Source organism: Notamacropus eugenii, chromosome 6 (assembly GCF_028372415.1).
Source record: "Notamacropus eugenii isolate mMacEug1 chromosome 6, mMacEug1.pri_v2, whole genome shotgun sequence".
NCBI lineage: Eukaryota > Metazoa > Chordata > Mammalia > Diprotodontia > Macropodidae > Notamacropus > Notamacropus eugenii.
The window spans coordinates 203,915,842-203,936,567 of NC_092877.1; the positions used below are offsets into that span (position 1 = coordinate 203,915,842).

The following is a 20,726-nucleotide window of genomic DNA, read 5'->3' on the forward strand; positions in this document are numbered from 1 at the left end:
CTTATTATATAGTACCTGTCCCCAGAGGGCAGAACAGGGACCAATGGGTGGGAATTATGGACACACTGAAACAGGCTTCAGGTAAACAAAACTTTCCTAACAACTGGAACTATTGGAAGGGAAAATGGGATGTGTTAGGGATTTCTGTGTTATCCCTCACTAGAAATGTTGAAGGAAACGTTGAATGAGCACCTATCAGGACCACTGTAATTGGATCTTTGAACTCTCTGACCTGTGAGGTCCCTTCCTATTCTTTGACCCTGCTGCAAAGATTGTTGGGTGCATGGACATTCACTCTGTTATTCACCTCTTTCATGTCTTCATAAACAGGTCAAGAATAGAGTATTTATCCTTTTTATCCCCCCATCCCTTCAAATAGTCATACCAGAAACCCCAGAGCACTGGAGGTGCATAGAAAGAAAGAGAGCAGTTAACATGTGTGAATCAATTTCCAGAGCTGACAGAGTGAGTGCTTGGTGTTGGCTGTTTACCTCATGAGTGTTTGTGAAAGGAAAATATAAAGATGAAGGCTGGATTTTCAAGTTCAAGTAGACAAGGGATCACAGTAAAGATCATTTTTGTAGCAGAAATAAGCATCCATACATAACTGTATAGACACATTCACATGTATTAGTACATTCATGCATATTTATTCTTTTATGCTTAATTAGAGAAGTAATATCACACTATATAGTTAGATATTGTGCCTTAAAATTAGAATAATCTGATCCAACCCTACTATGTGCCTGAACATAGCTGTGTTACACAACACTCTAAGGCTAATTGTGGCAGTAAAGTTGCAGGGCTAAATTGGTAGAGGGAGCTTCCTTAATGAAAATTCCCTGTATCAGCGAAATCATTGTCCCACTCTGAACCTACTTCTCCACCCCCCACCCCCACACAGGAACACACAAAGCTTATTTTTAATAATAAGAAAGCTATTCTCTCAGGTCATACGTGTATCAAAGCAATCTATTTTACAATAACTACTCATTGATTCTATCCTGAACCACTATGTACAATATATTCACAGTTCATCCATTCAGAAAAAAAATGAGGTACTAGGATCAATTTCCTGTACATCGAGTGAATCAAGGAAAACAGGTATTCTAATCATATTTGTCAGACAAATGGGAAAAACTCATTGGTTTGTAAACCAGGACACTAAATTATCTTGGAAAAAGCCATGGACAACAAACTCAAATTCATATTAATCATATGTGCTTTAAATGTTTAAGTATCTAAATTGAAAGGGTAAAGATTAACTAAACCATAAAAAAACTTAGTCACACAATACTGTTGGGAAATTTCCTCTTTATCTCTCTTTGGTAAATCTAATAAAAAGTAACAACAAAAGGAAAATATATACCTGAACATATAGTTGGAGAAATTAGAGCAATATGATCCCGCTTATTTGATCTTCTAAGTGCATTGCTGAATTATCTATCTGTCTGTCTGTCTACGACACCATCCATATACATATTCATATACGCAGAAAACACATACATACATGCATGTGTATGCATATGTAAAAGCATTTTATGTACACAAATAAACACACAGATATATGGAAAATTAACCATGTATTACATCACTGAGATATTGAAAATAACACAAAAAAGCAAAAATTGTAAATATGTCCTTTAGAGACAATTCCACAATAAAAATAATAATTAGTTTAGGGACCCCAAAAGTAGACACAGTCTAATTTCAAGATTTAACAATTAAATGTTAAGTAATTAGTGGGTAAAAGAAGAAATATTAAAAAGAATAATTATATGAAGAGAATGATAATGAGAAAAGAACATGCTAAATTTTTTATCATGGAGTTAAAGCTGTTCTCAAGGTGAAAATATTTTTACAGTATTTCATTAAGAGAATAGAAACAGAATGCATTAATGAAATAAATAGGCATTAAAAGTTAGAAAACATCAAATCCCCTAAAAATAGCTTAAAGATGATATATTAAAAAACAAGAGATGAAAGAGGCAAATTTGAAAAAAAAACTTCATAGAAATCATCAATATGAAAGGCACTTCCTTCAAAAAATTATCAAAATTGGTAAACTTTTAACTCTTTTGATTAAAGTAGAAAGGAGTAGAAAATACAATCAACAAAATAAAAAATGGGCAAGGTGAATTAAAAGTAAACCCAGAGAAAAGCAAAATCCCCAAACTAGTTTTATTTGGAAAGAAAACAAAAACCCAGAAGAAATAAAAAGAATGATCAGAAGCCATTATATAATATTAGTAATAACAAACTTGAAAACACAAAAGATATAGTGTGCTTTCTCCAACAATATGGACATTGAATAGCTTTGGAAAGACTGAGTAATTTTAGAAGAGGTAAATTCTTTTCTCCCATCACCACTAAGCACATGTACCTCATGTGCTCAATCATTGTTCTAGACCAGCAATTTGCTTTGGAAAAGATGGTGAAAATACTTTTTTACAGGTCTGAATCATTTGGAGAATAATTTTTCTAAGGAATTCTGATTTTAACACTGGCAAATTTAGATATTTGTAAATAGAAACCTCTCTTACTTATTGTTGATATCAAGTGAGGAGTGAATCAAGCACAGATCTATTTCTACTCACCTCTTCCATTCATGGATTTTTCAATGAACTCTTCTAATGTGCCTGGTCTAGGAAAGAGTGCATTCATTCTAGAGAAGTATGTGTTTGTCCTTCGTTGCCAAAGAAGATCATTCCATCAGAGAAATGATGATATAACTTCCACTTGACTTTGTTTTGAGTGAAGGATGGCTGTGCAGGTCACCTGCCTCACTTCCCCTCCAGAGTCATCTGAATCCAGTGACTAGATATTCATCAGGACGACTGGAGATGACCCAGGATGAGGCAATTGGGGTTAAGTGACTTGCTTAAGGTCACACAGCTAGTGAGTGTCAAGTGTCTGAGGTGAGATTTGAACTCCAGTCCTCCTGACTCCTGCACTGTTGCTTTATCTGCTGCACCATCTAGCTGCCTTCCTAGAGAAGAAGTAATAAGATAACACATTATCTTCTGCATTTCTTGCCACATATATGATCTGGAATGGATATAGACATATAGACTAATGTCAGTGAGAAAAAAAAGAGTTAAGAACAATGTTCATGTTTAGTATTGGGATTGTCAAAAAGCTGCTTAGAGTCTTTTACCATCCCACTTCCTCCCCTGGATTATAGGGGCACTAGGAGTGGAGAGCCCGTCAAAGACAAATACAGTCTGTGATTTACAGAAAATGTTTCTTTTCATTTGGGTAGGAATCTTTACCTAATATGAGGGAGAGGAGAAATAAAGCACTTAGAACTTAGAAATCCAACTTCATTTCTCCACCATGAATTCATCTGGAGCTGAAGGTATGAGTAGTGCTACGTCTCTTACACATTCATACCCATATGCATATATCAGAGTCTGGTTTTTCTCCCTACCCTGATTGCACATAAAAATGGATATCTGCTCTGCACAAGTTGCTATTCCTTTGAAATGTACAGCAAAATTATCCTGTCAATTGGTTTTTTCTTTCTTTTCTTTCTTCTCTCCTCCATTCTCCACCTTAGAGATGGCTACCATTATATAGCCATATATAGGTAAAGTTGTTCTGTGCCTACTCTATCTAATAGCTCTTTCTCTGGATGCAGATAGAGTCTTTTTTATATGTCCTTTACAATTAATTTGAGTATTTGTAATAGCCAAAATACTTTATTTACTCAAAGTTATTTAAAAACATTATTGCTATTACCATATCCAATGTTCTCTTGGTTCTGCTCATTTCCCTCTTCATTATTTCATGCAAGTCTTTTGATTTTTTTAAATCACTGATCTCATGATTTCCTATGTCAGTAATATTCCATCACAAACGTTTGTGAATTGGTCATGACTTGTTCAGCCATTTCCTAATTGATTGACATTCTGGCAATTTTTAGTTCTAGTTGCCACCACAAGGCAGCTGCTATAAATATTTTCATCATATAGGTTCTTTTCCTTTTCTCCTAATCATCTTTGGAAATAGACCAAGTATTAGTATTGCTGAGGCAAAGGATATGAGGAATTTAATAACTTTTGGGGCACAATTCTAGATTCTCTAAAATTTTTGCTTCAGTTCACAATTCCACCAACAATGAATGAGTGTACTCATTTTTCTATATCTCCTCCAACATTTGTCGGTTTCCCTTTCTATCATTTTTAGCCACTCCGGTTGATCAAAAAATTTTATCTCAAGGTTATCTAATGTGCATTTCTCTAATCAACAATGATTTACATCATTTTTATAATTTTACAAATTCTTTGATTTCTGCATTGGAAAACTTCCTGCTCATATTATTTGAACAATTATCGATTGAGAAATGACTTGTATTCTTTAGATTTGACAAATTTCTATATATGTTTTAGATATGAAAGCTATCCCCCAATTTTTATCTTTTCTTCTGGCCTTGACTATATTTTTTATTTGTGCAAAAATTTTTAATTTAGTATCACTGAAATTATCCATATTACACATAACTTTGTTTTCTGTCTTTTGCTTATTGATAATTTGTTCACCTGTCCATTAGTCTGATAAGTAATATGTACAAAGTTCTAATTTTCTTTTAAAATCTCTCTTCATATCTAGGTTATGTACCTTTGTAAATGGCATAAGATATTGGTCTGTGTCCAGTTTGTGCAATATTATTTTCCAGTTTTCCCAACAATTTTTTTATTAAATGATGAATTCTATTACAGAATCTTAAGTCTTCATACTTGCCCAATACAAGGTTTTTACGTCTATTTGTTGCTGTAAATTGTATGTCTACTTTATTCCATTAATCTATATACATGCTTCCTCTTGTACTCATATATTATTTGTGATTGAAACCTGAGATTTCTTCAATCTGGTACTGGCTAAGGAATAGGAATAAATTGTGAGGTTATGTTGGCTTATCCAGTCTCACTCTTTTTCATTGCATTGGATTGATAAATTCATCCACCTTTAAAGTTATGAGTTAGGTTTATATTTTCTATCATATCTTTCTAATTATGTTTTATTTTCAAGTTGTGTTTTTTGGAAACAATTATGTTTCTTTATGTACTTTAAACATTTTTTTAGAAAACAGGACATATTGCAACTATTTCCCTTCCCCTCAACTATAATCCCCTCTTTGTGCTTGTTACCCCTTTCCCTTTGACATTTTCTTTATTAGCTCTTCCCCTGTCTTGCTTTTAGGAATATGATAAGGTATTTGACGTATTTAGGGAACAGATCATAGAATAGTTGCACTGGAGCACTGAGTATTTGGAAGGAGATATGACTTGGCATTTATAATGCTCAATGAGGTGGAATTCTTTTAAGATGTCTAGAACTCATGATTTTATCTGACTGTACAGTTGTTCACCCCCTATGCCTTTGATTATTCAGCCTATCATTGATCTATATCATCCCAAGGTTACTTTTCTCTGTCTTTATATGCCTTTAAATCTCCTCCTTGGGTTCATGCTCTCCCACTCCCTAGGCAAAAGTTGCATCAGAGGTCCAACTTCCCCCCTCTTATGTTAGATTTCTCAAGCACCTCTTGCTCACAATCATTGCAAGGTCCCCATCTCCCTTCACAAATCATTTATCTTCGTACAAAAGAGTATTCATTGTTGCTATTCCTTCTCAAAATCAAAGCAAGACTTTCTTTCTTCCCTTTTTACACCTTACCCCCAACTCCTCACCCATTTCAATGTAAGATTATCTCTTTCTAAATCCACAAGGACAACTTCCCGTCATCACTGTCCCTTAATATGACACTGCCATAAAACATTCTCCATTATTTCCCTGTTCTTTCTTCTTTCCTTTCCTCTCTCATGTTAAGAAACCATAACAGTTTCTTAAGCTGGTATCTATTTCTTGCTTTGCCCCCCTTCCAAGTGTATATCCTGACTTTTGATTTTTGTTAGGACCAGGCTCTGCACACTTCCAAAGGTAATATCTTAACCAATTTTGCTCCTGTTTTCTCAGTGAATTGAATTTGACTGTATTCCAAAGTTACAGAGACATCTGGGTCTGGAAAGGTACAACCTTTCAGTATTCTCATTGTTCTCTGACGCAAGGAAAGATCTGACCTGAAATTTTCTTTTTTTTTCCAATTTATTTATTTATTTTTAGTTTGCAACTTGAAATCCCACAAGATTTTGAGTTTCAAATTTTCTCCCCATCTCTTCACTCCCCCACCCCAAAACACCATGCATTCTGATTGCCTTTCCCCAGCCTACACTCCATTCTATCACACTCCTTTCTTTCCTTATCCCCACTTGCTCTCTTTTCTTGTAGGGCAAGATAAATTTCTACACCCCATTATGTGTATTTCTTATTTCCCTGACACATGCAAAAACAATGTTCAACATTCGTTCCTAAAACTTTGAGTTTTAACTTCTCTCCCTTCCTCCCTCTCCACCTATCCCCACAAGGAAGGCAAACAATACAATATAGGCTATATATGTGCAGTTTTGCAAAGACTTCCATAATATTCATGTTGTGAAAAACTACCTATATTTCCCTCCATCTTAACCTGCCTCCCTACTTTTCTATTCTCTCTTTTGACCTTATCCTTGCCCAAAAGTTTTCACTTCTAATGATCTACACCTCTCATTGGTTCTCCCTTCTATCATCCCCCCACACCACACTTATCCCTTTATCCCCTACTTTCCTGTAGTGTATGATAGATTTTCATACCAAATTGAGTGTGCATGTTATTCCCTCCTTAAGCTTTTTCCCTCTCACCTCTCCTTTCCCTCCACTGAAGAAGTTTTTCTTGCCTGTTCTATGAGGAATAATTTGCCTCTTTCCACTTCTCCCTTTCTCATCCCACTATATTCCTCTCACACCTTAATTTTATTTATTTCGATATCATGTGTGCATGTGAATATTCCCTCCAATTACTCAAGTACTGAGAAAAGTTTCAAGTTATAAATATTATCTTTCCATGTAGAAATGTTAACAGTTCAGCTTTAGTAAGTCTCTTATGATTTCTATTTCCTGTTTACCTTTTTATGCTTCTATTGGTTCTTGCATTTGAAAGTCAGATTTTCTCTTCAGCTCTGGCCTTTTCATCAAGAATGCTTGAAAGTCCTCTATTTCATTGAATAGTAATTTTTTCCCTTGAAGTATTATACTCAGTTTTGCTGGGTAAGTGATTCTTGGTTTTAATCCTAATACCTTTGACTTCTGCCATATCATATTCCAAGCCCTTTGATCCCTTAATGGAGAAGCTGCTAGATCCTGTGTTATCCTGATTGTATTTCTGCAACAGTCAAATTGTTTCTTTCTGGCTGCTTGCAATATTTTCTCCTTGATGTGGAAACTCTGGAATTTGGCTCCAATATTTCTAGGAGTTTTTCTTTTCATATCTCTTTCAGGTGGTGATGGCTGAATTCTTTCAATATTTGTTTACTCTCTGTTTCCAGAATAATGGGGCAGTTTTTCTTGATAATTTCATGAAAGATGATTTCTAAGCTGTTTTGTTTTATCATGGTTTTCAGGTAGTCCAATAATTTTTAAATTGTCTCTCCTGGACCTATTTTTTAGCTCACTTTTTTTTTTAATGAGATATTTCACATTGTCTTCTATTTTTTCATTCTTTTGATTTGGTTTTGCAATTTTTAGGTTTCTCCTCAAGTCATTATCTTCCATTTGCTCCATTCTTATTTTAAAAGAACTATTTTCTTCAGTGACCTTTGGAACCTTCATTTCCATTTGGCTAATTCTGCTCTTTAAAGGATTCTTCTCTTTGTCTATTTTTAAAGGTGTTAATTTCTTCAGCATTTTTTGGATCTCCTTTTGCAAGGTGCTGACCCACTTTTCATGATTCTCTTTCATCGCTCTCATTTCTCTTCCCAATTTTTCCTCCACCTCTCTTACTTTATTTACAAAATTCTTTTTGAGCTCTTCCATGACCTGAGATCATTGCACATTTATTTTGGACATTTTGGATGCAGAACCATTGACTTTTTCATATCCCTCTGAAGACCTAAATTGCTCCTCCTCTTCCAAAGGATGGAAGAAAATACCTGCTCACAAAGAGATTAACCTTCCATTGTCTTATTATTTTCCCATTTGGGGGGCATTTTCCCAGCCAGTTATTTGACTTTTGAGTTCTTTGTCAAGAGGAGGGCATAGTCTGGGGACCTGTCAGTTCTCAGTTCCTCCAAGGTGGCACAACCAAGGTCAAGGAGTTTATTCCTCTCCCAATCTGAGCTCTGTTCTGTAAGTAGGATTCCATCTCCAGAGCCTCCACCAGTTCCACCAAGCCATCCAGCACTCCTTCTCACCCCAGGGCCACCACTCAGGACTGAGATCCAGATCAGCTGCTCAATTGTCCCAGCAACTTTAGGCCAGGGCTCCAACAATGAAAGCTGCTACTGCTTGGAACCAGGGCTAGACCACTGAGTTCCCTTCTTACCCAAGTGAAAGAGCTTTCTCACTGACCTTTGAAGCTCTCTTTGGCATTTGTGAGTTGAGGAATCTGGGACCCACAGCTGCTGTTGGTGGCTCCTTGAAGACCACTCCACTCCTGTCCTTGCTGTGTTGTGGCTTACGCTGTGTTATGTTCTATTCCTCATCTGGTACAACAGACCTTTCCTGTTGGCCTTCCAGGCTGCTGTGGGCTGGAAATCTCTTTCACTCTGTCATTTTGTGGCTTCTGCTGCTCTAGAATTTGTTTAGAGTCATTTTTTAGCAGATATTTTATGGGCTGTGGGAGGAGAGCTTCTAGAAGTGCATTCTTCTACTCTACCATCTTGGCTCTGCCTCCCTGATCTGAGATTTTCAAGTTACTAACCTAGATTTGGCTTGAGAACTAGGATACTATTGCTTTACTCAGCCATTATAAACCAACTAGGAATCTCTACTGCTTCAGTTGCCTTTCATTTGAGATCCTTGCTCTGGTTATTCCTCTATAGGCTTCAGTTTGAGATAGAAACTGAAACTGAGCCCCTGATCTCTGTTTGAGTTTAGAGTCACACAAGTGTTATTATTTAGAACTTACTCTTTGGTGATTATTTGTCCTGGGTCTTCTAAGAATACTTTAGCCTGGTTTGCCACTATTAGCTACTAGCACTTCCTGTATTAGGCCCACAACATGGAAGTGATCAATAGATCTTTCAGTTGACATCTTTTTCTCATCCTAAACAAGATCAATTCTTTCTGCACTGGAAAAGACCAATTTACCCAGTTTCCTGAGCTGTGTTGCTGAATGCCTATGAACTTCTGGCCAGAGTCCTTCCCAGAGCTGAAAAGACCCGTTTGTCTCTGTATGCTGACTTGTGCTGGAAAAATAACTCACTTTGACTTTTTTTCTTGAGTTTGATATCTAGGATTCAGTTTGATTCGTTTTCTATGTCTACTTGGTGCACAAAAAAGCTCACTATAATTCTTCCTGCTAGTTTAGCATCTTGTTTCCCTGTGCATATGTGCTGACCCAGCAATATTACTACAAGCCCTATCACCTAAAGTACTCAAATAAGGAATAAAATAATTAATATTATAAAAATATTTAAAGCATCTCTCTATGTACTTGCTTCAAATTGGAAGCTAAGACAGTTTTAGGAACTGGGAAATCATGCAACGCATGTAAATTAATAGTGTAGTGAAGTTCCATATGAAATGATGAAATAAAGTTTTCTGATAAGATGGAATATTTTTGTCACACTGATTCAGAATGAAGTAAGGTGAAGTAAGAAGGACAAGTAATGGTATAAAAACATCATTCACATGAATAAACTGAAAATTCTTAAAGAAACTGATCAATGCAAATAATGTTAAGTAAAATTTATAGGGAAACTGTCAATCTATGTTGCTATAAGAAGTGTCAGGAAAATCCCTTCCTTGTGTTTTGGAAATGGTTCTTCTTGAGAAGAATCTAATGAGTTCAAGACCCTAACTCTAAGTCAATCCAACTTAGGTGAACAAACTTGCCAGAGGAGAAAACATAAGATGGCTGCACATGTTTTCCACTCAGTTCATTGCTGTTAGCTTGCTGGCACTTCTTTTCATCTCCATCATTTTGGATCATGTCTACAATCTCCTGTGTCCAAGCTGTGCCTGAAAGAGTGGTTGTGGCCACTCTTCAGTTTATCTATTTAAAGCATAGGCTAAACTCATCAAATCTATTTATTCATTTAGCAAGTAGACAATCGATATTCTATATGTATCAATCATGGTGAGAGATGTAGGACATACAGAGATTTCTTCCATTTAGTAAATAATATTTATTTAGAGCTTATAATGTGTTAGGCTCTAGAATATTTAGACAAGGAAATCACAGCTTCTGAGCAGGACATGATCTAAGCAAAGATAAATAATCAGACTGAAAAGTTTTTTAGAAGGCTATATATCTCCTCTCAAATGATCTTTGAAGGAGAAAGTGGTATGGTATTTGACATATTAAGGCAGAAGATTGTAGATAAGTTGCATTGGAGCACTGACTGTTGGGAGGGAGAAGAGATTGACATTCCTAGTCCTCATAGAGGTTACATTCTTTTAAGGTGACCAGAATCCATACATGAATAACTGATAAAAAAAAAACTAATATAAAACAAAGGATTAGAAACAGTATAGTGGAGTAGTTAGAGAATTTGTGTTGGAAGCTAAAAGACTTTTGTTAGAACATTATTTCTGACTCACACAACATATTCATTGCCCTGGGTAAGTCTTAGAGGAATTGTTTGTCTGCTTCAAAGCATAAGATTTTTACACTGAGGGCCCCCTACATAGATGAAGTCACAGGTCTCAATCACAAATAATACATGGGGAGGCATGTATAAAGTGAACTTGTTGGACTGAGTTATCTTAAATTCTCTACCAGCTCTCTCTATAATACTTATAGTGGGAAAAGCAAAGGACTATTCTGTTCTTGAGATAGAGATCATGCAATCTTGGATTTAGACTTCAAGGGTCATCAGAAGTCCAGTTCCAATCTGTCTTTTTATAAATATAATGACTGAGGCCCACAGCAATTAAGTGGTTTGCTCATTGCCATAAGGATCCTAATGTAGCCCTGATCATGGCAAGCTCCATGGGGTTGGTCAGCTTTTCATGTGAGAAATTTAGGAGGTATGTGGGTGAGAATCCTTAATGTGTAGGAAGCTGTAATAACCAGATGACTTTTGGGGAAATGGTGAGTAGTCCAAGTGGATCAGAAATCAATGTTTGTCTTCATAGAAAGAGGAAGGGAGTAAAACTTTATATAGTGCCTACACTGTTCCAGGCTTTGTACTAAGCATTTACTTTTAAAATACCAAATACTCCCTGTAATTGTACATAAGTATATGTTTTAGGGAGTAGTGTGAGATAAAATTGGAACTGGAAATAATGTTGTTTTGGGTATTGTGAAGAGCCTCAAGGTAGATTCCTGAATTCTCACAAGTTGACTAAAACAGAACTGTCCATCCAACTCAATGCAGACTTTGAGTTTGAAAGTTAATTTATTTTTCAAATAATTTAAGAGAATATCTGAATTAGGAACATTCTGACTTGGTTTGCTTTTTAAACATGGACTAACAAAACTTGAATGAAATTGATATGAGTCAGGGGAATTTTTCAATTGAATTTTCACTTTCAAGAAATTATCAGAAGGAATGGAAAAGCAAGAAAAAAAGACTAATGGCTAGCCTTCATGTAAAATTCTTGGTGTTTTTTTTTTCCATACATAAATGATCTTCTGGGTCCAAAGTCAAATACAAATGTGCCTTTTTCTTTTTTTATATATTAATTTATTTATTTTGAGTGTTCTACAATCACTACCACAAAACTTAGATTTTTTTCCCTCTACCTACCTCCCACCACCCCCCTTCCTCCCTGAGATGGCATACAATTCTATATAGGATCTACACATACATTCCTATTGAATAACAAATGTACCTTTTTCTTAGACCTACTGCTAGACTCCCAGGATCCCTGAACCATCAAGAGGATGGGGGTGGTGAAATCATTCTAGGGTTATGCCTGAGGGATTATCCCAGTGACTCCCTGTTTCCAGTTGTTTCTTTTTCTGATTTGTTTCTCGGAACAAATAAAAATAACTGTCTGTTCAAATTCATAGAAATCTGCTTTAAAACTTGTTTGTCTCAGAAGGAAAAGTACTTTATTACTTTGTTTAAAAGCTCCTTACAGCACATAGTATTTTCTACTAGAAAAAGTGTAATTGTTTATGATTTATCTCCTATCTACCACTCACCTCCCTCTCCCCTTCTACTTGGATGTCAGTTACAGTCATGCTGCACACAAAGTCATTGCTTCATCATTTTCTTTGGAGCACCTATCCAAAATGTAGGCAAAGCATGAAAGGGTCAATACCCAAATACATAAAATTATTACTAGTCTCACAGTGTCCTTTTTACTCAGGGATGGGAAGAGAGCTATAGCCTAGAGTGAGACTATGGAGTTTTCCTGTTGCTTTTTTATGCCTGTTCTATCTTAAGTTTAGACCCTACTGGTCATAATTTTAGGTGTCCTTTTTTTGGTAACTGTCCTCACAATAGCAGGTCATAAGTTGCAGTAACTTAATGATTCACTTTGTAAATTTGAGGGACTAAGATAGAAAAAAAATAATTCCAAGCCTCTAGTGTTTATTCTTTGTGCCAAAGAGGAAAGATTTTGATGCAATTAGAAAAAGATGTCCCCAAAGTATTTTATCTTGCTCCTCACTCAAATTCTGTTGTTTCATGAAGCGACTTTCCATACCATTTATTTTAATATCAGAGAGCAGCTCTTGAGACTCTTGATTATGGTAACATTAGGCATTTATACGATCATTTGGGGTCTGCTAAATGCTCCATACATATGACAGATAGCTTTGGTGTATTGGATATAGAAATGACCTCAGTGCCAGAAGACCTAACTTGAAGTGTCACCTTGCATGCATGTGGGTTGCTGAACAATTGACTTAATATTTCTGTTCCTCAGACAGTTCTCTAAGGCTATAGCCTTTCGGAGAAGATGGTCACTTGCCTTGGTTGAGGGAATTTCTGCATCTGATATGTCACTATATCAGTGAAATAAAAGGTCCAGTCTTTATCTTATCATTTACACTTGTTATCTCATTGAATCCTCTCAAGAACTCTGAGAGATAGCTGCTACTATTGTCTACCTTTTATAGAGGAGGAAAGGGATGCTGAAGGAGGTCAAGTGAGGTGCCAAAGTTCACATAGTCAGTATTTCTTGGTCAAATTTCAGATACCTTTCTATGTGATTTTAAGTCCTATACTATGTACTCTCCACTATGTATTCTTTCCCCTTTGTACTCTGAACTCTCTACACTCTCACGTGGCTCTTGTATCACAGTGTTCTTGTAGCTATAGATGTCATCATAGAAGAGGAAGTAATGACCAAGTAATGACAGAAGATCAACTTCAATACCATCTTACAGAAGAGTGGGTGGGGGGACTCTGGTCCAACTGAGGTATCCATTTTCCTCTGATTTGAATTCCACCTGTATTATGCACTCAAAGAGCTGCCACCTTAGTTTAACCCCTTAAAACCTTATACCAAGATTATTACAAAATACACCCTGTATCATCTTCAGGCCTAAAGTCTCTCTCTACACCAATTCCATCCTCCTCAGTACTGCTAAAGTTCTTTTAAGTCACTTCTTCATTAAAACATATCCATGCAAGATGTGACTTCAAGCTAGGTCTCCTGACCTCTAGCTGAGGCCACGTCTATACACAATACACCAAAACTTTCTCTTATACATATAAAGCACTTAACAGACTCAAATATAACTATGTGAATCCTGTACTGAACGAGTTCTACTGGTTTCTTCTTTTAAACTCCTTTCCCCTTTTACTTTTCTTAACGTTTACTGCCTCATAAAACATGACCCCACATTATGTTTCCAGCCTCACTGAGCATTGCTCCCTCTGTAGCACACTGTGATACAGAAAAACTGGGCCTCTGTCAGTTTCTTATACATGATATTCCTTTTCCTTTGTTGTTCTATATGCATCTAATATTTGCCTTCCAAATTTCCGTTTTATTGAGCCCTTCTGTGCCTTTAAGCTTCCACTCAGCACCACTTTGTGCTTGAAGCTTTTCCTGATCCCAAATGCTAGAGCCTTCCCTCCCAGGTGCTCTCATGCAAGCACAACATTATCTAGCATTCCACAGAGAGAAAACCTTTTCTCATGTCTCCCAGATGTTACTCATTAAAAGAAGAGTCATGTATGAGAATATCAGAGTTGCCCTGCTGCGGTCCATCATTATTTATTCCATTTCACTCTAGACATAATTGTGTGAAGTAGAGAAAAGTATTTCTATTTCTTCTAGAACCTGACCTAAATAAAACTGCAGACAGGTCCTACTGCCTTTGGTCACCTCATTTCAGCCTTTCCTCCCTTTCTCCTAAGTAATCTAATATGCTACCCTCTAGTAACCAAGATCTTCCCATGTGGACTTCAGTATTTTCCCAAGTCTTATTCTGTAATCTTCCTTATTGCATTATTATTTCTCCCTCTCTATGATCTCTCTTCAATATATTTCTCTTTCCTTAATTAGGAAGAGTTCAACCTGTTGTTAGTAGATAGGCAAAAGAAGCGTGTGGGATTAGGATCAATACTAGCTGATAGGGTTTGATTTGCCTTTTTACCCAGAGCCAGCTCCAAAATGAACAGGAAAATCAATTAGAAGTTTACTTCCATAACAACTGTTTGAATAGAGCAAGGTTTATCCTTATCTCTGTTAATTTACTTACATTTACCTGCTTTTAAATAACATGAAATGAACTGATCATTAGGCTTGGCTTGAAAATTCCAAATTTTATTCCATGCATCCCTTTTTTCTTGGGCATATGATTTCTATTGATTTCCTTGACTTCCAGTTTCTGTACAAACTCTCAATTTAGTTGGACATTTTTCATTTTCCCTAAGGACATTATGTGACCATGACTTGTCAGTTACTTAAAAGAAATGTATATCTTCAGCATTTCCATAGTCAGTTCTAGCAACCGTTTTCTTTGTGTTTCTTTTGGACAGAGGAAGTTTTTGGCAGAGAATATTAAATGGTCTGGTAACGTTGGTTTGTCTTAACCAAAGATGAAGCATTTGGTGCTTATCACTTGAAAAACAATATGTTTAGTGATAGTTTAAATTTCCTTTCTAGGAATCAAACCTTTTTATCCACCGATGGCCAGTAAGGCCTTAGAGAAGAAGGAATACAATTCCTTAAATTCCAGAAAAAGGCATAAATACCTCTACCCTGCTATGTGACCTAATGCAATTCACTCTTCAGTCTCAGTTTTCTTATTTAATGAGGAAAATGATAAGATATAGATATGAGAATATGTCAGGGAAAGCACAATCTAATGTCTTCATTTTATGGATGAGAACTTTGAGACTCAAGGTGTTAATGAAGTTTCCATGTTCCTATAATGCAGCAGTTTAAGGAATAAGCAAAAGAAGTCTGGGTGACTGATGAAGGGGAATAAGGGACTGTAACAGACTGAGGACTCTCCTTCGAGTTGCAGATGCGTACCTGAGTATGGAAGATGGAGGTGAAGAGTAAGCAGCCTATTCTTTAATGAAAGTGAATATTGTAGCATAAGGGAAGTTATCTTTCCAGAGGTTTGATGGCTGAATTTTTAACTTCCTTTTTACAAATGACCTATGTCTAGGATTATTCTAGTTGTCTAGCAATTAAACCATAGTGTCATCTTGCCTTTTGTACTTCTCCAGCTCTCTCTTCCATTTGCCACTTTCTTTCTACTCACCACCCTGATCCTATCCTTCTCTACATTGATTTTCATACCCTATTAAGTCTGTTTCATTTGTAATCAGTTATTGACTTCTCTGCCAAATTAATTTTCTTTGACTGCGTGTCTAACCTCATTACTTTCCCACTCAACAAACATGTATGGCTCCTTAGAGCTTCTAGGATCAATTATAAATTCCTTGGTTTTCCACTTACAGCCATTTATAGCCTTGCTCCATATACCTTTATATATGTCACTATGCTTCTTCTTTTACTATCCAGTACAGTCTTCAGAAAATTGTCTTTTCACTATTTCTCATACATATTGTTCCTTAAGACCCTATTTTTGTACTTGTTCTCCATCATGACTGATGTATACTTTGGTTTCCTCCCTGTCTAGTAGTATCTCTAATTTACTTCATGTTGGGGGTGTAAGCTCAGTTCCATGTGGACAGTCTCGGGCGGGTAAAGGTGAGGACTTCTAAACCTTAGAGTTCTCATGAGGCCCCCAGGGAACAGCAGGGAATTGAGGTGTGAGACCGAGCTATCTCGTGCATTTCCGCCTCTTCCCGTGAGAAAAGTGCTGGGAGAGAGCATCCCCGTCCTCGAGATTGGCCCAGATCTGAGCACACCTATTGTTATCTAACAGGCACGGTATTCAGGTGCAAACTATGCGGCCGGAGAGCTTAAGTAGGGTCAGGAAAGCCTGAAGGCACTCTTAGCGCTGAGGGACCCTTACAGGACACAAGGCCCCTCTCCCCTCTCTCCCCACTTCCACTTCTACTTCTATTCTCTTACTGTAAGATCTTTGCCTCCTTGGGAGATTTCTCTCTCTCCTAAGGAAGAGTTCCCCCTGCACATGTAACCAAGACCCTGAATAAAGCCTAACCCTTGTTCAACTCTGGAAAGTCTCTTCTCTCATACGTTTATCCGGTTTGGCCAGCCGAAGACCTGCGATAGGTAAGGTAAGACTCGGGTAGCCCTCAGGCCTCTAGGCCTGGCAACTTCATGTCTCAGCTCTAGGCTCATCTTCCACAAAAGACTTGCCTAATTCCTCCAAGTGCCTTTCTCTACCCAAGTATTCTTGTCTTTATCTTGTGTATTCAATAGCTCCCTATTATTTCCAAACTCCAATGCCAATTTCCCCTCCTCAACCTGCTCCTTTCCTATCTTTGCAAACTTCTTCATCTTGCTTCCCTTTCCTTTCTCTGAGACCCAGTCACACTGACTCTGGTCACTCTGCTCTTCCTCCAGCACAAAACTATCTCTTGACTCAACCTTCTCATGTTGGAGAATTGGTGATGCTCTGCCTCCCCATCTCTGCCTTTTTATCCTCCTTTCCCTTCAAGTCTCAGCCAAAGAGCTGCCTTTCACCAGAAGTCTTTCCCAAGCTTCCTCAATCTGAATTCCTTCCTGTTGCAATTATCTTCAATTTCCTTATATCTCACCTATACACACTTGTTTTGCGTTTTCTCCCTTCATAGACCTTCAGTTCCTTGAGAAGAGAGATGGCTACTTAGCCCAGTGCTTGGAACATGGTGGATGCTTAATAAATGCCCGCTGACTCTTAATATATGTGGACATGTACACATAGAGAGGTATAAACATATAAGTTTGTGTATTCATGAGTAGTTATTTCCTCTAAATATTTGTGTGATTGTGAAGCCCTTGAGTCACATATTAATCCACTTTTGTCTTTTAACTTCTGTGATATTTGATGGACCAGGATCTAAGTGTGTGTATATTTGTATATAAATATATATTTGTGTATATTTGTATATAAATGTGTGTACACATTTTCATATATGTACATGCATATGTGTATATATATTTAAATGTATAAAATATACACAAATATTTATCTCCTCCAACTGTACTGTAAACTCTTTGAGTCAGAAATTGTTTCAATTTGTCTTTAATTCCCATTGCCTCCCATATTTGCCTGACACTTATTAGGTCCTTAATAATAGTTTTTAAATGATTGAATTCCAAGGAATTGTAATATAGATGGAAAGAGAAGCATAGTAAAAGCATTTCATGTTTGTATGTTCATTTGGTTATGAAGTATAATGGAAAAAGAGTTCAAGGAAGATTTTACATGAGTTTCTATTGTTTGGCACCTCCTGTCTCACACTGAAAGGTCAAAATGTTTCCTGACATCTTCTTCTTGCAGTCCTCATCAAATTTTACATGCTGGGCAATAGTAAAATGGTTCTTTCAGTCCTCTGGCTTTTCTGAAACTAACCAAAATCCCAGTTTTGATCTAATGAGGTAAAATTTTCAAAAAATACATGAATTTTCATATATTCATGTAGCCAATGGGTGAGAACATTAAATTTACTTCTTCTGGAAATATAGAGGAATACCATGACCTGAATATGAGTTCTAATAACAGCACAGTTCTAATAACAGGCAGTACTGTCTCTCTTCTCTGATGGGGTGTTTAGGTGCACTTGCTAATAGTCCAATTCTAAAATCACATTTCTCTCTAAAAATTACATTTCTTGCTAGCTTCAAAGTGCTATTCCAGGCAGTTTCTCCTGAGTCCCAGGGTACAGCCTGTCCCAGCAACAATCATTATCTCCCTTCCTTCTATAGTTGCCAGCTACACCTATGGGACTTATTAGTCTGATCCAGCTGCATAGAGCCTTAACTTGTTGTGTACCTTTAGTACTCATTTATCAGTCATATGTATTCCAGAGTGAGACATACATATACTCCCTTACATTTTTCTTGTCTAATAAGATATTGATGAGAGTAGCCTGGTATTCCTTAGTCAGTCTTGACAGATAGTTGACTTAGTGATGTTTCACGCATAAAACCACACCTCCATGTACCCCTACCTTGGACTATTTCCTGATGAATTCTGGGTAAAATACCTGCTCAGTAGATATGAAATGTGTATTTTCCTTTAAAAAACTAAATACTTGTTAACCACTCCTTAATCTGTCCCTGAATCAACTAATTACATATTTGGCATACGTTTTGCTACAGAATACCTTATATATGCTTTTGGTGTACTCTTCAAAGTTTGCAGGTTCCATAAGAACTCTTGCCTACTGAAAAGCATAATAAATCTTTACCTTGACCTTAAGAATGATTGGGTCCATGAATTCATTCCAGGCTACCTGCCTCTGGGACACAGGTCTTTGCTGGGGTCTCACCCCTCGTTCCAACTCTCATTTTCTTCATAACATGTTGCATAAAACAGTTCTTCAACAAGTCACAACTAGCATGAATTGAGGTTTGCTTTTTCACACAACATGGCCTTCATAATTCCAACCTCCCTCACCTTTCTTTATGAATGGGGAATTGGAGTGGCCCATGAAGGCTCTAGGAATGGTGGTGTAGTTTTCCATGAGATTATGTGTCATGATATCAAAACAGGCATGATAGAAGAAGTTATTAAGAATTTCCCCTGATAAGTCTTTCTCTAGGAACTTTAAAATCTTTTAGATTTCCCAGTTTGGGTTTTTGGTTGAGATCAAGCCAGTAAAAAACCCAAACATATACAGAATCTTTTATAGACATACAAAGTAAATGAGATACTTTTTTCAACCTTCCAATGTGTGGATTTGTTTTGCTTAACTACACATATTTGTCATAGGACATTTTTTTGTTTTCTTGTGGATGTTGATGGTCATATGGAGAGAGTAAAAAAGCTTATTTTTTTTTAAAAAAAGCTTAAATTGAAATAAGGTGGCAAAGTTATCAAGTCTTAATTTTGAAGAAGATTTTTTATACATTCAGAAAGGTCTCCTCCACAAAAGTGAAAAGCTATGAACTGGCCCAGTGATCTCCCTGTTATAGAAATTTCCAAATTATGGGATTCCCTTTACCCATTTAGGCTTTTGACTGGAGAAATCTTCTCTTGTTACCAAGAAAGATGAAAATTAAATGGAACCCTATTCATTGTGAAGACACAACTGCCTAATTTTGAAATCCATGACATGATTCTTTTCAAAAAGAATTGTTTTCTATCCTTTAGAACAAAAGGTCATGTAAAGTCAGGCAAATTAGAACTACTGGCTGACCTTACTTTTGTATTTTGTTTCCTGAAGGATGATGGTTACATGTTTCTCCAGTGTTCTTGAAGAAGATATTTTCCTAGCAAGCTTGAGACCAGTGTTACTGTCTCACAGAAATCTGAAATTGGATTTCCAAGTTTTAGTGAATATAAAGAGACAACTTTTGACTTTCTCTGCCCTCATTAAGAGAAGAAAACATTAGGTAGTATTCATTTAGTAGCAGAAGATCTACAAAGCATTTTATATAAATTACTTCTTTTGATCTGAAAATGATTTACCAGCATTGCCAGATCTGCTTTAGTTATTTCTTATAGGAAATGCTAAGAAATCCATGTGGATTAGAAACCAGCGAATGACTTGATAAGAAAAAGGGAGGGAATGAATATTTATGTAATGCCTACTGTGTACCAGGCATTGTCCTCAGTCATTTAAATTTTTTAAAAAGCAAATATACCCTGTAATTTTACATAACTATATTTTTCAGGGAGTATTAGAAGATAAAATTTGAAAAGAAAATATTATGGTTTTGGGGTTGAAGCTAGACTATTTAGAGCCTCAAACCAGATTCCTGAATCCCCTCAAATGAGCTAAAATACAACAGTCTGACCAACTCAATGCAGATAGTGTTTGTAATTTAAATTATTTTTCAAATTGGTTCAGAGAATTTCCAGATTAGGAAAGCTCTGACTTAGTTTGTTATGTAAATATGGAATAATAAAACCTGAATGAAATTGATATGAGGCAAGAGAATTATTGAATTAAATTTTTAGTTTCAAAAAATTGTCAGAAGGAATGGAAAAGCAAGAAAAAAGAGCTAACGGGCACTCAGTATAAAATTATTTGTTGGTTGTTTTGTTTCACTATACAACTGGCCTTCTGAATCCAAAATCAATTACAAATGTAGCTTTTTTTTTTTGACCACCTGTTAGACTCCCATGAGCCCAGAACCATCATGAGAATGGGAGGTGATTAAATTATTCTAGTATTAGACCTGAT

The 20,726-nt window shown here is 36.4% G+C and overlaps 1 protein-coding gene and 1 long non-coding RNA gene across 2 annotated transcripts in view; one reads left to right on the forward strand and one right to left on the reverse strand.

Moving 5' to 3' along the window:
- LOC140512604 (uncharacterized) overlaps positions 1-20,726 on the forward strand; it is a 42,831-nt gene that overhangs the window by 9,310 nt on the left and 12,795 nt on the right. The window lies entirely within an intron of this gene.
- The window catches only part of LOC140512603 (sulfotransferase 1C1-like), a 198,457-nt gene that overhangs the window by 4,186 nt on the left and 173,545 nt on the right, over positions 1-20,726 (reverse strand). Inside the window, exon 3 of the mRNA XM_072621806.1 lies at positions 2,598-2,989. Coding sequence (XP_072477907.1) covers positions 2,598-2,606 — 9 coding nt within the window. The 5' untranslated portion in view covers positions 2,607-2,989. The remainder of the gene's footprint in view (positions 1-2,597; positions 2,990-20,726) is intronic.